General features: G+C 35.9%; 1 protein-coding gene across 4 annotated transcripts in view; it reads left to right on the forward strand.

The window, feature by feature from the left end:
* Positions 1-18,202, forward strand: part of COL14A1 (collagen type XIV alpha 1 chain) — a 238,104-nt gene that overhangs the window by 164,747 nt on the left and 55,155 nt on the right. For all 4 annotated transcript variants that reach the window (XM_061172169.1, XM_061172166.1, XM_061172167.1 and 1 more), the window contains exons 34-37: positions 6,065-6,142; positions 8,654-8,740; positions 16,135-16,188; positions 17,809-17,904. In XM_061172169.1, coding sequence (XP_061028152.1) covers positions 6,065-6,142; positions 8,654-8,740; positions 16,135-16,188; positions 17,809-17,904 — 315 coding nt within the window. The remainder of the gene's footprint in view (positions 1-6,064; positions 6,143-8,653; positions 8,741-16,134; positions 16,189-17,808; positions 17,905-18,202) is intronic.

The following is an 18,202-nucleotide window of genomic DNA, read 5'->3' on the forward strand; positions in this document are numbered from 1 at the left end:
TTATTTGTAGTCATATATTATTTTCTTGCTCTTTCATATAACTGCATTCCACTTCTCTAGCCAGAGTATAAACCCCTCAAAACAGAAACCATGTCTTGGTCTTCATTTGCAACGACCACGTCTACCCTACATCACAGTATCTAATAAATTCGTATGAACAGAGTACTTTCTCAAGAAACACTTGATAGGAATTAAATAGGAAGTCATCTATTTGAATAGTATCATGTCTTTTCTTAAAATGTTTTGCATATATAGTATTCCATGTGTGGTATTGACAACAGTCCACTAATATATATCATACCATCTCCTAATTATAATTCATACTTTACAACTACAGTTTTATAATTACAGTTACAAATTAATTGTATTTCAAATTACCCTCTACGTAGTAATTTTACTCCAATTGTGTGACCAATTAAATATTAAAGAATTTATTTCTGAAAGCAAAAATGACTGTAGGTGTCAGGCCTACTGGTGATAAATCTTTACTTTTGACCATGAAAGAAAAGCAATTAAACAGAGCACCCTCTGTGGTAACTTCCACCCAGTAGGAGACAAAGGGCAATTTATAGAAGTCAATCATTAAAGAGTTCTTTGTAAGCCTAGTAGGAAAAAAGTTGTAGCTTTTGCTAGAATCTAGAAGTCTACAAAGGATTACTAAATAGATTTTTAGTCTACCCACTTATTGAGGAATTTGATTATGTTGAAATGGATGATATTAGAGTAGATTTCAAGAATGTGATTGAAAACTCACTTGCTTTTTTGGGTTATTACTTAACTGTTTCAGGTAAAGGCAAGAGAGAAGCTTCAGTCTTCAGTTCTCAATTTAGAAATCATACATTGCTAATATAATCTTGATATACATATGCAAAAGGGAATGTGTAACGTGCAAGTTTTGGGTCATTCCAGGAGGGGTAATTATCACCTAAGAGGGATGAGTAGTTTATAGGTAAGCATTCCCTGGCAAATTCAGCAATGATTCAAAAAATGCCAAGTGATAGGTGAACTCTAAATTATCAGTCTTTAAAGACTACAGATTTTTTAAACCAAAGTTGAGTGGAGGAGAGATTAATGGATTTAGGGGTATAGTAACTACTGTATTGAAATTACTCATATTCATAATAAAAACAACTTGCGTTCAGCAATGCAAGATTTTACAGGCAGCAAAAGTCCCTAGTGGGACTAAACTAATAGGCAGGCTTAATTTAGCCGTCAAAACACACCTGGGAAGAAACTTAACAACTGTGCTTCTCCTTTAATCTTCTTTCTCCTGAGAAGTTTCTTCTACCTTTTCTGATACCTAATGAAATATCATGCTGCCAATCAGAGATGATTCAAGAAAAAATTTGAGCTTCTGGCATTGATTATGTTTGTTAGTGTCTTTTTTCCACCTTTTCAAATCTAACACTTATATAATTATACAACTGACATTTATTTAGCCCTCTGATGTGTAAATAAAGACAAATACAAGTTATGTTATGGAGTTTTTAGTAATTTTATTTAGAGTTAAAGCTTTTATGTAGGAATCAATAGTAGACTAGTCAATGATCCTCTAGAAGCAAGTGTTTTTAAATTGCAAGGAGATGGTTGTGTTTTCACTGGATTGTATCTTTTACTCCTTAAAATGATGATAGTGGCTAACATTTATTGCCTACTATGGACTAGGCAGTGTGAACATTTCCAAGATTATCTCGTTTAATCCTCCAATAACCCTAGGAAGAGATACTTATTATTATCCCCATTTTATAGATGCAGAAACTGAGACTTGAATAAGTTAGGGAGGAATCCCCTTTCAAAAGTGAGGAAAGTGAGATATGAGATTGTATCTGAGTTGCATGTGGTTACCCAATTTCCATTCTGAGCTCTTTTCCCTTCGGTCAGACTGATTATGATAGAACTTAAGGCAGAGGAGGGAATCTGGTCTGTAACAGTGACCATATGCCCTGTCTATTCACTGGCAAGTTCAAAAACTCACCATTATTTGAATTACAACCTTGAAATAAACGTGATCAAAATGTTCCCCCCAAGCATGTCTACACCTAAACATTCTAATTACTACCAACAACTACAACAGCTGTTCCTTTTCCTCTCCTGATTGAATAGTGCCATCATGGTTTCCCTTAAATTCAGTAAGCTGATGGCGAGCAAGTAAAAACACCCTGTTCAATAGGTGACAAGTGGTAAATGCTTAATAAATCTTAGTTTGGAAGTGGAATCAATCAAATTTACACACCAATTTAAAAGCAGAAGATGGCCTAGGTCCTCAGGACTCTTTCTCCTATGTTCTCGGGCAATGTAAAGCTCTCTAAATATTTGTATAAGTTCAGGTACAGCTTGACTTCAAATTATAAGCTTAAAAATGTTATACTGGAAAAAAAATCAGCAGATGAAAACTGGTACTGAGTGGAAAGTTGAGCCAGGAGTACATTTTAATTTCCATTCACAGATCACAGTGACTCAACTGCCAAGAAATATTTTAATCTTATTTTCATGCTAACATCTGACCCCAAATGACTTGCCTTTTGTGCTACACCCAAACAAAAATGTCCAGTAATGAAAAAGTGTTTGTAATTGTCTAAGTATTCCCTTGAAAGAGATTATAAAAAGAGAAAGTGGGAGGGTACTTTTTTTTTTTTGGCCAGATATTTTTTTTCATAATGTTCAGTCAGTTACAAAGGAAAAAAGTTGCAGAAGTAAAAAGGGGCTGCCTCTTAGTCACTTGAAGTATGATTTATTTTGAACCATATTGTCTTGCACTTTTAGGCACTCAAATATAAGATCTTTGGACATGTCATCTCTGTAATGTTTCCTCCATAATTTGTATAAATGTGTGTGTAATTGCTTCTGGAATAAAAGCCAGATTTTTAAAGAACAATCCCCAGAAATGTGCCTTGGAAAAGAAGTCTCTAAATAAAGGCTGAGGAATCTAAACTATTACGAATGCAAAACAATTATGAATAAATTTGTTGTACTCACACAAAAAAGGCTGCTGACTTCATCTAACTAGAAAAAGAAAAGACAGCCCACAAGCATTCTTCAAATGATAGTATCAGCCTCATTCAGCATTTAGTAGGTATTGGACCTCTTGAATAAATAAAATGAACTCATAAGAATCTCAGTAACTCAGTAGGGTAGGGGAATTTTAGCCAAAGGTTTGTGTGGAGACATTATACTGTTATAGGTGATTGGGCAGTGAATGTTTATTCGAAAAACTTCAAGAAAGCCTGGTATATCCTGGGACTAGTAAAAAGCCTTTGCTTTAAATAAATCTTTCCATTCACTAAAATGTGTTCACACTGAGGGCTCTATTCAGAAATGGAAAATTTCTTAATGGATGAATGACTTACAGAATTAACTGAATCTATCTAATGCTGTCATAATGGGACCCATTTAATAAATGTCCCCAGATAAATGGCATTGTCAACTTAGGCTGGGGTATCTACATTTTAAACATTAGACTAATGATCTGTTCACTGCAAAATAAACCACAAGAAAATGAGGTGTGCTGTTCAAATCCCAGCCAGAATTCAGCTTTCAACATGTGCTTAAATTACTTTGACTTTTTCGTCCCAAGTCCTAATTTACAGAATGGGGTTGACATTACTATTATCATACCTCGTAGTGGTGATTGAAAGATTAAATGATGTAGGCAAAGTACTTAGGATAGTGCCTGGCACATAGTAAGTTTTTCAACAAGTGTTTGCTGCTATTGTTATTTGCTAAGATTTTTCTCAACCAAAACATTGATTATTGGGGACACAAACTACTGTTACATTTCTGCTCTCAATATTGCATCACTTTCATTTTCATTCTGCTATTTTGGCCTCTGTATTATATACTCCTACAGCTTAAAGATCAATTATAAAAGGGCTTTTGTACATGTTACATTAAAATAATATTTATTATTTATAACTGTATTCCGGGAACTGTTCTAAGTATTTCCCTTTATGAGTTCATTTTATTGTTATGGCTACTATTATTACTCTAATGAATAGCTACTATTATTATCCTAATTTTATAGGTAAGGAAAATTGAGACTCCAACACATTAAATAATTTGTTTAAAGTGACTTAGCTTGTGAGTGGATTACACCCAGGCAGCCTAGCTCCATAGCCTCCTAATCCCTATGCTTCTTGAAATATCTTTGTTGCTATTGTTGTTTATGAAAATCAGCAGCCGTGTTCTCTAAAAGTGCTTTAATTTTAAAAACCTAATTTTTTAATGGTCATAATTTTGTTGTATGGTTGCCCTGAGCAGACTTAAATATCATACCCTTTGGGAAAAAAATTTTTTTAGTACAGAAAATAAAAAGAATAGTGAATCATGCAATATTTCTTCAAATAACACAATGGTTTTATATTGAAAAAAGAAAACAGGATGTCTTGATTTATGGATCTGCTTTCAAAATTTGTATCATTTTATGAATCTTGCAAAACTCACTTGGGGAAGGATGTTTGCAGCAAGGCACAATTCTTCCTGGGTGTAACAAGAGAAAGCCTGACTTCATTTTCTTTACTGTCAGATAGGGCAGGCTCTTTTGTGATGCTGGAAGCATTGTTAGTAACCTATTTCAGTCATACCAACTACTTGAGTATTCTCATCTTCATCCAGGGGACCCTTGACAGGGATGAGAGAAAATAAGGCACCAAGAGTTTCCAGCTTTTGCTGAAAACACCACTTGCTGAAGGAAAGTTACAGATGTAAAATGCAAAGAATTTCATCCTTCTCCCAGCTCTGTAATTGATGACCATTTTTTCTTTTTTCTTTTTTTAAATGGAAGTATGGTTGATTTACAATGTTGTGTTAGTTTCAGGTGTACAGCAAAGTGATTCAGTTATAGCTAGCTAGCTAATGTCTATTCTTTTTCAGATTCTTTTCCATTACAGGTTATTATAAGATACTGAATATAGTTCCCTGTGCTATACAGTAGATCCTTGTTGTTTATTTTATATATAGTAGTGTGTATCTATTAATACCAAACTCCTGATGATATTCAATATTTGAAAATAATATAGGAAGAAATATAGTATTAGAAATGGTTGCATCATGAAGCTAGTGTGAGCCCTTAATGATATTATAATGATGTTTCTAAATATTTCAAAATATACATTAACTTGTTTTCAACATAAATGAGTAGAACAAGGCTGTCTAAATATTTATGGTGTGATCGATGGCTTAAATAAAAATATACTTAGCACAGGTTCTCACAATACCGTATGTGAGTCTGTCATGACACCACATTGTAAACAGTATTTATGTGTCTGTCTCTTACTCCCTATAAATTCTTTGAGGGCATAACTCTGTTTTTTTTCATTTTCATATCCTAAAGGAGGTCTACATGGTATCTGGCTTGCATTATGCACTAAAAAAAAAGTGGCCAAATATATGCATGAATGATGAAAGTCAGAATTAATTCAACAAGTCTTCATCATGAATACCTGCCACATGTTTTCACAAGCTTTTTTTTTTTTTTTTTGCCGCACGGCATGACATGTGGAATCTTAGTTCCCTGACCAGGGATCGAACCCATGCCCCCTGCAGCGGAAGCATGGAGTCCTAACCACTGGACCACCAGGGAATTCTCTACATGCCACATGTTATGATAGGGGGCACAAAGATGAATAAGTGGTTCTATGTTCTTCGATGACCTCCCAGTCTGAGGAGAAGAAAATATAAATAATTGTACTGTATGGTGGGACATATGCTATAAAAGATGTATGGAGCATTGTGGGATTACAGAGGCACTTAGAGTAACTGTGATGGGAGGCCAGGGAGGATTTCAACAGAGGCACTAAGCTTTTTTAGGTAGAGACGGAAGGAGGAATTGTGCTAAATAAGGGGGTTTGGATGGTGGATGGAGTCACTACTGACAAGAATCTTAAATCACTGTATGTTTGAGGAACAAAGATTGATATTGTTAGAATGACTTTCTAATTTATTCACTGTAATATTATAAATGTATTGGTGTTCTATTATGTAATACATACTATGAAATCATTATAATTATAAACACAATGTATCTATATATCTTTTATTGAATGACAATTTTCTTTTTAAATTGAAGTTCCAGTTACAGATGTTTGATATTGTTTGTTCCACATCATGGGCCAATAAAGACAAATGCTGTGAACTTCCTGGCCTGGTAAGAAATTCTTCTTTCATTATTTGGTCTGTTCTTTACTGAAATTTTCTAAAGTTATATTTAATTTTCCCTGAAAATGAAATGCTGTTTCACAAAAGTCATGTCACAGATAATTCACTGTGATGATGATGATGAAAATTAGAAAGAGGTTAAGAAGGAGGTGTGTCTGGAATCAGCAGGACACACAGACATACACGGTGGGAGCTCCACAGCTCCACAGGGTGCCTTTTACAGAGTCCAGTTGTTCCCAAATTTCAGGTTCATTGAAGCCTTTGGTGTCACAATAATTTTTTTCATGGCACCCCTGAGCCCAAAGAAATACCTAACAATTCCATACATAAGGTCATTAGGTCCAAACATCTTCCTAAGTCTTTACGGCCTAACAACTCAGTAGCTGTATGAAAAATTGATAAACATAAATCGAAAATTTTAAATGATGTACTTATTTTTAAATAACCACAACTACTTACTAATGGGATGTGTGTGCCTGTGGAGAATGCACTATTTCTCATGTCTTGGAATCTGATCAGACATCACCATTCTCGCTTCTTTTTCCACATTGATTTTCCCCATGGTACTTGCTTTCCTTCATAGCTACTGCTGAAAAACCAGATTTGCAAATATATGACATCAAAAATAGTGTTTCAAAATCTAATGTTGAAACTGTGAACTAACTTGAGCTAGTCATTCCTACGAAGTCCAATGGGTGCCGAATATTGCTGTTTCTCTTAATTCTTTTGAACACTCAGAGTGCCCCCGTGAGTTTGCTGTACTGCTCCAGGCCATCTTTCCACACAGTTTGGGAATCATAGTCATAATCTATATAACCTATGCAAGGCTTCTAGAAAAATAAACTTTTTCTCATTATTAATACCAAGTGTAATTCACAGGGAGGGGGTACCTGTATATATATAAACAGATTGTTCATAACTAAGGATCTTTAGGACCAGTGAGCTGAAATGTTGACCCTGTTATGGTTGGACAGGCATCATATCTTAAGAATTCAACTGGTTGAATAGGCATGGGGAAGACTTCATCAAGTCTAAAAGATTTGCTTTTTTAAGACCTTACACCAGATCACATCATCTGTTGCAGGCAGTAAATTCATGGTGACTATGTTTGAGAAGGAAATAAATTTTTTTTCATCAAAATAAGTTTCCATTAAACTGTGGTGAGGAATTACATCAGAGACACTGTGATGTTATGCTTATGGGCAGGTAGATTGGAAACTGTAAAGGGAAACACTCAGAATCTTATGGAAAATGTGATCACCACATCTCCTAGGAAGGACCCAGCCCTTCTCAAAACTTTCCTTTTCATTTTTATCACTGAAGATGTGTAAATCCCGTGGTAGAAATCCATGGATGGAGACACAGTCAACAGCCATGGCGAAACCATTCCCGAGTCTGTGGTCATAGGAGGCCTGCTGTCAGCCTAATTTGGGGGGATCTTTCAGGATACTTAAGTTTGTATTTCACTCAAGCTGCCCAAGATATCAGGCCAGATACGTTAGCAGGGTTTTTATCCTGTAATGAGCTGAAATTTTGACTATCGTCCAACATTTAGCGAGAAGCATATAAAGGCTCTTTGCTCAAAATTTTTGGGTTTCTGTTGTGAATATTTCAGAGACTGAGATTATTTTCATCTTGATAATTTAATTATCATCTGTGCTCTATTCAGCTCTAACATTACGTTTCCCAGGGTCTTAGAAAATGAAGCTCACTTTCTCTCTATCCAAAGGGACAGATGAACCCTTCCAAGTTCTGTAGTTTCTTGTCCCAGGGCAGGCTTCTTTTTGGCTGCTACTCCAAATGTGATATTCACAGATCATTCAATAGCCCTTAGCAAGTGCTCTGTCTTGGTTTACACTCCAGTAACTCATTCAGATACATTCAGCCTGGTATTCATCATCTATCTTGTAGTGTTACCTGGCAGCAAAATTCTCCAAGAGGAAATGACCTCCTATCCCAAAGCTTTAGATTGATGCTGTGATGTTTTCTTACTTTCAGTCACAGAAGGTGAGCAGTAGTTAAAATTGTTACAGGGATGATGTGTTTAAGCACTGTTTTTGTTTTCTTTTGTTTCTTTGTTTTAGTGTAGATGCAGTTGTTTTGATGGACTATTCCAACAAGTTTTCTTTTATCCTTTGAAATGGAAAAAAATGTAACACCAAGGAAGTGTTCAGGACTTTGGTCCATAGAGCACTACTTCTCCAACTGAATTAAACAGTAACCAGAATTTTTTTTTGCACCCACTTCTGCCTTTCTTTCTTCACCTGGATTCCCAAGCTCGTTTTATCAACGTCCTTTGATAATAATGATGATCTAGACAGCCATTCATTGTTTCTTTCAAGAAAAGATTTTGTGGTCAGAAGAGAATATTCTCTGCCTTTCTAGACTAATGCTCACTTACGAATTTTTCTGAAGTGTCTTAAAGTGTTTTCTTTGAGTCCATAAAGCCATTTGTATAGACCATCTTGTTAATAGTTATGCTATTTCTTTTTCTCCTCAGAGGGATGAGGAGACCTGCCCAGAGCTTCCACATTCCTGCTCCTGTTCTGAAATCAATAAAGGGGCTCTGGGACCAGCAGGCCCACCGGTAAGTATTGCCTAGTTTGAACTTAAAATGTTCTGTAATAATATTTATAACTATCACTTGTTGCGTGTCTGTGCCCATCACTGTGCTAAATACTTACTCACTTAATCCTACAAGCAAACTGAAGCACAGAGAGGTCAAGTAACTTGCCTAAAGAACACAGCTTGGAGGAGCTCCTCTTCAAATCCAGGTCTCCATGACTACTGTAGATGATGCTCTTAACTGCTGCACCATACTATGTCTCACAGTGCTATCTATTCAGAATCTTCCCTTTGAAGTCCTGTGGCTTATTTTCAGTGTGAATGTTTCAAACATTGGCCCCCTGCTTGTTGCTGTAAGATTTGCATACATCCCCTCTGCCCATTCTATATCAGCATTGACATGTGAAGGGAGGTTTTTCAAAATCACTGGGAAAAGTACCCCATGTGAGCATGAAGTTCTCCATTACTGACTGGAACTTCATACAGAAAAGAAGGGGGCGGGGAAAGGGGAGAGGAAGGAAAAAGGAAGGAAAGGGGAGAGGAAGAGAGGAAAGGAGAGAGAGAGGGAAAGAGAGAGAGAAAGAAAACATTTTTTTCTTATAAACATTATATATATATAGATTCATACATGTAAACATACATGTAAAAAGTAAACATAACTTTTTCTCATTTGGTCAAATACTACAAAATGAAGGGTTTTTATCGTTGGTGTTGATGTTAATTTGCAAAATCGTGCTAATTTATATCATATTTCACTCAAAGAAGACATTTAAAAATTCTTAGCACAGGTTGGTAACTGTCTATATTTCTCTACAAATAGGTCTTTAAAAAAATTTTTATACAATTTTATAGGTTACTTTCCATTTACAGTTATTATAAAATATTGGCTATATTCCCCACGTTGTATAATATATCCGTGAGTCTATCTTACACCCAATAGGCAAGAAAATATTTTTTAAAAATATAAAATGTATATAATTGTACTCTCTGGGTCTTTGAATTGACCGTGATAGATCTTTCGTAATATGTCTAAATGCTTATGTTTAACCTGCTAACCTGGGGTTATCAGCGTTTCTTTAAGATAAGTATGATATAGCTGGTCTTTGGTTAGGAAATGGCAAATATATCAAGGCAGAAAGACAAAGAAAACAGGGAGAAGGTGCCGGAGCACATGAAATCCAGACCTTGCAGGAGGAATGTTCTGAGGCGGACCTGTGCTTACACGTGACTTGCCGTTGGCAACCGGTGCGGTCAGCACGCATGCGTAGATACCCCTCGCTGACAGCTGGCGTGCAGCATGGACATTTGCCCCAGGTTGGCCCCACCAACATAGTTTGTCTTCATTTGTGTAGCACACTCACCGAACTGAACAAAAAGGAAGAGAACCTGCTGAATATATCTGGAATATATCCCAGCAGTCTCTCCTTTATCTTTGGCACATAGAACACTCTTTCAAGCTCTGGACGTAGACCCGAATATTGATACTTTTTTTTTAACAAAAGACTCTTTATCCCAAAGAAGCAAATGTGGAGTTAATGGTAAAAGCATTAAATTTAAATAAGACTAGGTAAGTCATGGAGCCACCTCCATGGAGCCAACCTCCATTTCCTCATGTATAAACAGCACTCACCTCTTGAACTGGCATTGTGAAGAATACACAGGATAATATGTATAAACATATTTTGTGCATTATAACTCATTGATCAGTTGTAAGGAGTTGTCTTTAGTTTAATCTGGGAATTGAAAACAAAAATTTATTTTCGACTGTGTGTGGCTTGCTTTTTTTCACCCCAAAGTATGTCTTTGAACTTTATCAAGGTTAATGCACATTGTTTAGTTTATTCGTTGTACCTGCTGTAAGGAATTCCACTATATAAACAAGGGTTTATTGACCCATTACTGGGGAGTATTTTCCTACTACAGTATCATTACAGTGAATGTCCTTTGTATGTCTCTTTGCAGTAAGTGCTCACTCAAGTGCTTACTTTGCTTACTCAAGTGCTTGAGTAAGTGCTCTTGCAATAACACTTAGAATTAGATTTGTTGGAGAAAAGAGAAGGTGCATCTTCAACTTCATGAAAAAACCCCAAATTGCTCTTCAAGGTGGTTGTCCCAATATCCTCTTCCACACACTCTGTATGAGAGGTCTAGTTGCCCTACCTCTCACCAGCACTGTCTGATGTTGCCAGATGTGAGAGCTTTCACTTATGATGACTGTAAAACTCTGTCCTTGTTCTTTAAAATAGGACTTTCTCTCCCTGCTAGTGAGATGGGGCAGTTTTTCATTTGTCTCTGAACCATTTGGATTTCTTCCTGTGAAAATACCCATTTATACAGTTTGCTGCGTTTTTGTTGTGCAGTTTTTTCTCATTGATTTGTCAGTGGTTTTATGTATTTTGGACACTAATCCTTTATTAATGATATGGTTTGCAACTATCTTTTCCTGGTCTGTGACTTGCTTGTTGTTGTTTGTGGCAAGGTATATTGTCTAGAAATTTTTATTCTAATGTAGTCAAATTTAATATTTCCGTGAGCTATTGTCATTTATATTTTTTTTATCCCTTCTTTCAGCCATGATTTCTTAGGTGTCTTAAAATTTTCCAATCGTGTGTGCAATTTTTATCTTTTTCTTATTGATGTATTCATTTTTTGTACTTTATCATGGAAGAGAGTCTGTAGAGTAGCAGTTCTTTGACATTTGTTGATTCTAAAACATTTGCTCTGTGTCCTTTTGTCAGGTTTTACAGATGTTCCATGTATGCTTTAGCAGAATGTTTGTTCTCTAATTCTAAATATAAATATTCGGCAAATCAAGTTGTAAATTGTGTTCTTAGAATCTTCTTTACCTGCCTTAATTCTTTATCTTTCAATTACTAAGATAGATGTTTAAAATCTTCCCCACCTTTGTCAAGTTGTTTGTAAACCTGGATTATAATATCCTGAGATTGTGTTATAAGGTACAAAAAAATTTACAGCAATTATCTTTCTAGTGACTTGCTATGTCAACATTTCTCTTTTGGATTATTTTCCTGGTATATGTTTGCTTCATCCTTTTAATTTCAAGCTTTCTATGTCTTTATATTTTAGATGCGTCCCTTTAAATAGCATATGCCAGGATTTTGTTTTTAATCTGGTTTTACAACTTTTTTAGAGTTTAGTCCATTCTATTGTTTGTAATAATTAACCTATTTAGGTTTATATTCCTATATCTGTCATCTCAATTTTTGCTTTCTAATTGTGTGCATATCTATATATGTGTGTGTGTGTGTATATATATATATATATATATAACTCTTACAAACAATATATATATAACCCTTTTCAAACCTTTTGGTCATTTGTATTGTCTCTTCTATTTTTGTAACACTTCCAAAACAATTTTTTCTTTAAATGTATTCAATATGGTTTACATTATTTATCTGATGATTTCAATATCTGTAACGTATGTGGCTCTGATGCTGCATTTGTTTTGTTGCTGATTTTACTTGTGCTATCTCTTTTTAAAAATTTTTATTAATTAATTTATTTATGGCTGTGTTGGGTCTTCGTTTCTGTGAGGGCTCTCTCTAGTTGCGGCGAGTGGGGGCCACTCTTCATCGCGGTGCGCGGGCCTCTCACTATCGCGGCCTCTCTTGTTGCGGAGCACAGGCTCCAGACGCGCAGGCTCAATAGTTGTGGCTCACGGGCCTAGTTACTCCGCGGCAGGTGGGATCTTCCCAGACCAGGGCTCGAACCCGTGTCCCCTGCATTGGCAGGCGGATTCTCAACCACTGCGCCACCAGGGAAGCCCCTACTTGTGCTATCTTGTTTCCACATGTACCTTGTGATTTTTTTGGGGGGTGTATATTTGTGTTTGCATTACTCGAAATTTTATCTCTGGGGATCGTTTGAGCCCGAGATTGATCTGTATTTTTCGAAAGAATATATGTGTCTGCTTCTGCTGAGCCCCAGGTGTATGACCAGCTGAAAACCACCTTAAAAGTTTGACTTTGGGGCTTTATTTGACCCTCACAGGCAGTGTAAATTCTCGTCCCTAGATTGTATGAGAATCAGTTTCTGGGTAGTATTTCTCAGTGGAGACATTTACTGCCCCTCCCGCAGCTAAAGTGGAAACAACATCTTGATCCTCCACGTGCTAGTGAGACTTTTTGTTGTTGTTGTTCCAGCTCGTTCAGAGTGCAGCCTTTCAAGTTCCTCAGCTTTAAAGGATGTTTCATATTCTACGCTTCCTCCACTTCTCATAGGTCCCAGTTCACATTTCACTGCCTTGTGTGGGCTATAAAATACACATTTTCCAGCAAACCTCAAGCATCTTCCCCTTCCTCCCCCAAGGCAGCCTCAGTGTACGTGCCTGCTGCTCTAGTGTTTTGTTTCTTCTTCATTCCTGGTATTTAAGGATTCAGTTCTTAATTAGAATGATGTTTATTTTATTTTAAGTAGCATTAATAAGCTTTTTTAGCTGGAGGGTTATCAAGTTTTTTCATCGGCAATGTTGCTGGAACAAGTTATAAAATATTTACATATGACCTAAGAGTCAAACTTTGTAATGAGAAAAAAAAGCAGCAGAGAAGTGAAAGAGAAGGGTTGAGTTCTGACTTGCAGAGAAAGAGAGGTAAAATAGAAAAGCTATTGACATTTTCAAATATTTAAAGTATAATAAACCATTGAAGAAATAGTATCCCAAACAATATGCAATAAACCCCGTCTGATGATTTAACATAGTCGTGATTGTTTTCTCACTCAAGAATTTAGTGGTATTATGTGCCAGTAAAACTCTAGAAAAGCCATAGGAAGCCATGGGTGAAAGAACCATATTTCTTTTGCCTAGACTAACCCTTTCTTGTTAAAAGGATAGAAGTTTATATCCACAAACATTTGTTGAATTCTTGTCATCTACTCCATGATAAGGGTTAGGGGTAAGGTGGAAAATAAGTTAGAAGTATAAAAAGGTTCCTGGATTTATAGACATGGTACATGGTGTATGAATATCTGTGAGCCAAATTGCCACATTTGGACAAAACCTTCAGTTAAAAACCAATCATTTAAGATGAGCAAACAAAATTAAAGAGGTGTGCCAGAATGGGTACATTAATTGGGATGCATTGGGCTTGTTGCAAGAAACAGAAAATTTGACTAACACAATGGCGTAAATCATTGGGGCATTTGGACATTCATTGTTTGCTCAACAAAAGACCTAAAGGTAGATGATCCCAAGCAAATATGGCTGCTCAACAACTTTATCAAGACCCAAGCTTGTTCCAGCTTCCAAATATGCTTTCCTTAGGCTTGTGGCTTCTTGATCAAATTGGCCCAAACCAGTTAACATGACCATTCCTGGTTTCAAAGGAGGCTGAGCAAGCAAATCTCTGTCTTTATAGCTGGAAAAATAAAATGGAGAAGGGAGTCAGAAAAGACTCTTTGATAGTCAACCAACAGTGTCTGCCACAGTTGGGGAAAACATTTGCATCATCTATAACAGTTAAAGATGTAGCATCCAAATATATGAAGAATTTCTGTACATTAAAGAGAAAAAGACTTGTAACCCAATAGAAAACTGGGTGAAGTATATAAATTGTTAGTTGTATTGAAATAAAACGCAAATGGACAAATGTCATGAAAAGATGCTGAATCACAGTAGTTTTAAGGGAAATAAAAATTAAAATAGGAGTAAGGTATTGTTTTTACCAGTCAGGTTCATAAAAAATGCAGAGTTTAACAATATCAAGTGCTAATAAGGTTTAGAGAAGCAGAGACCCTCAAACTCCTAGCAGATGAATAAATTGGCACAGTTTTTTTGGAACACAATTTGGCAATATATCTGCCTATCCATTAAATTTCATTTAAAATTCTACTTGATGATATGTTAAATATTAACATTTGTACTTAAATCTTAAAGTTTGTACTCAGGGCATGGTATAAGGATGTTAATTGTAGTATCGTTTAGACAGCAACAAATTGTGGGCAAAACTCCTCCATTTCCAATAACGAAAGAATGGTTAAACAAACTATCCATTGTACAGATAACTATGCAACTCATTTAGAATAAGTTAGTCATGGTATGGAAAAACATTAAGTTAACTCAGAAATATATGAAAAGTGTTGTATCACATATGCAATCTATATATATCAAATAATACCACAAAAAACACTAATAATAGGTAATATTTTCTATAGATACATATACACATATATAAAACATAATTTTTTAATTGTATTTTAAAAGTCTGGAAGATAAGCAACCAACTGATATTGATGGGGGGGGGGAGTGAATTTAATTGCTAAACTGGAAGAAGCCTTAACTATCACCTGATCCAGTCTTTTCCCAAGTGATGCAAGTGTTTTTCTGATGGTACACAAAATGATTTTCAGTAGTCATGGACATAGCAGGAAATCAACTGGACTCACATAGTGAGAAAGCTATTCCATTTTCAATGATCTTTTCATCCTTCTGCGCAAGTGAAAGCAATATTCTCAGACTGGTGCCCATACACTTCTAATACTTATTCATGCCCCTTTTTAACAAAGAGCAAACCCATTGCTCACAGACTTCACTAGGAACAAAATCTAGCTAAATTTACTAACATTATTTATAGCATATTTTTAGGTTTATCTTATATTCTTAGTAAGTATATAAGAATACTTATATACTTACTAAGTATTATATAATACTTATATACTTAAGTATATATATGTTTTTCCATCTACTATAGTACATAATATTTGCTTTTAAAATAGATTTAAGTGAAATATGAGTCAATTAAAAAATATTCAAAGTATATTTGCATATATGTATATACACATATACAAAGAATATGTTTACAAAGAATGTATATACACATATATACATATTTATTATGTATGTACATATGTATGTATGTATATAAAGAAAATGCTATTAAATAATAATACAGGCAGTGCATTAATATGACAAAAATTTTGAGGGGAAAATGCAAATACCTGAAGTTTCAGAAACACTAATTAGCTTTTTATGGTGTAAATAAAGAAAATTAAGTTGTTACCATTTTATATGCTTTTTACAATTTAATTAAATAATTTAATCTCAAAGTCTTGGTATAGGACATGCATAATTTTAGATTAACAGTATATTTTTATTATTTGCGTCATTAATAGCTGTACTCTTACACACTCAATTAAAAGATCCTGTAGCTTTTTTTTTTTTTTAATTTAAAGGGATTTTGCATAGAACGTTTGCTCAAACTATGTAATCATCAGCAGGAAGAGGTGAATCTGGGGGGTAGATTTCCCGTTCAGGATCATGATGCACATATACCATTACACAATGTGTTGGCCTTTATACAAAATGAGAATTACATAATCCATATTATTAAGGAAAATGAATGAAATATATTGCTTTCAGATTTGTCTTTGTGCTAATACTTAACATCTGTTTGCCAGGGTGGTCCAGGACTCCGAGGAGCAAAGGGTCAACAAGGTGATCCGGGCCCGAAGGTAATGTTCTTTCTCCCTCTCACATCACTAACCATAATATAATTTTGGAGTTAAGTAATATTTACCCTTTGCAGTTTAAAGCTCCTTATGTTTTTATGAAAGTTGTGTTGAAGCCTTTTCCCTTATTCTTAAAAGCTTGTGTTTTTCCATCAAAAAAAAATTTAGTAACTTAAGTGAAAAGAAAGGTTTCTGGGTCAGAAATAGAGGGTCAATGTTCCAAGTGGTTTAGTTGCTCAGGTAGTTCTTGCTCATATAGTCTTCTTTTCCTCTATCTGCAAAAAAGATGTACCAAGGGAGCACTGAATCACAACTAGGCAGCAGCCCTCCAGGTAATTTCTCAGGTTTTAGCCTCCTCCTTCTCCCCTCCCACCATGTACTGTATAATCAAACACACAGCTCTATTTTCCATTCTCACTGCCCAAGGCCACCAAGTGTGGTGGTTCAGGTTGTATACTGTACAAAGGCACAAACTAAGAGGACCAAGTTGGTGCCAATCCATGTCAAGGCACACATTTTTCTACTTTGCACTAAGGTGCCCTAAGGGATGGCAGAAGCCCAGCCACTAATTGAGTTCAGGCCCCATCATCTTGTACCTGGCTTTTGGCAAATCTTCTAATTGGTCTTCTGGCTCCAGTGGCTTGATTTTTTTTGATTGATTATTCACATCTGCCCCCAGATTCATTTCTTTAAAGTTATACTGGATCATATCATACTCTTAAAACCTGCAGTCATGTGTGATTGCCTTGAGAATACAATTCACCCTCCTTAGCATGACATTCAAGGCCCTTTATAATTTACTATCTCATTTTCACCATGTTGCTCTGAATCATCACTCCAACCATCTTGCTTGACTTACTGCTTCAATATGGTGACTTATTAAATTTGCACAGTATTTATTCATGGAGAAGAGAACATTGCAATGTTGTTTTACTAGAAAATTGGAAACAAGTGGAACAAGGTAAGAGTGAATGCAGAGGGTGGGGGCAGGCTTACAGGGGAGAAGTCAATGAAAGAAGGCTGAAGATAATTAATCAGGTACTACTACGCAGCTCAAAACTCAGACCAAAAGATATCTTCTTTATTTGTTTTGTTTTATTTTTTGAGATTGTGACACATTTTCTCAGGCAGAGACTTGATGTCTTGGCTCCATCTCTTATACACTACAAGGGAGGCAATGTCTTCAGTAAACACAGAGGAGTGCCCCAGAGATAGATAGTTCACAGTAGTGAAGGGGGAGAGACTATAGTTTGGTTGGATGGTGTGAACCTTCACAAACCAAGAGGGTGGTCTTGTATCACTTATATCTTTTGGATTTGTTGTGGAGTGTGGGCGTCTAGTTACTCACACAATTGGCACAACGTTCCTATTTATGTAAGCAAAAATAAATGAAGTTGCAGCAACTACTGTGTGTTTACTCTTTTGGTTTACTGATGACACTTTGCCTGGGAGGTGGATCATCCGAGGCTTGGTGTCTTGTTATCCTATGAGTGTTTTGTGTCTTAGGAAAAATTAGTTAATGAAATAAATTATAAATGCCGTTAAGTAGAAATATCTGGGTAGCAGATATTTCTGGGTACCAGAGGGTTTAACTTACCTTTGGGATGACTTCTTGCCTTCCAGGGACCAGATGGCCCTCGGGGTGAAACGGGCCCTCCAGGACCTCAGGGTCCTCCTGGACCCCAAGGACCAAGTGGTCTGTCCATTCAAGGAATGCCTGTGAGTTGTGTGTAAACATTCAGATAGGTTTTATTGTTATCACTTCTCCATGAGTTATATAGAATGAACTTTTGTCCTCTGTGCCTTGATAATCATCCTCAGCCTCTTCCAACCCCTAAAAATAAGAACTGAGAAATGAAAGTAATGATTGAGACTTCATTCATTAGCCAATTTTTTGTTCAGTGAAGGGGGTCTTTTACAAACAGATATGTGCCTAGGGAATAGGTATATCCACAGATAATTTGTCTATAGAAAAGAAAGCAGGGCTTGACATGTATGGCCCTTTTTCTTGTTTGAC

The sequence above is a fragment of the Eubalaena glacialis genome, chromosome 17 (genome assembly GCF_028564815.1).
Source record: "Eubalaena glacialis isolate mEubGla1 chromosome 17, mEubGla1.1.hap2.+ XY, whole genome shotgun sequence".
Taxonomy (NCBI): domain Eukaryota; kingdom Metazoa; phylum Chordata; class Mammalia; order Artiodactyla; family Balaenidae; genus Eubalaena; species Eubalaena glacialis.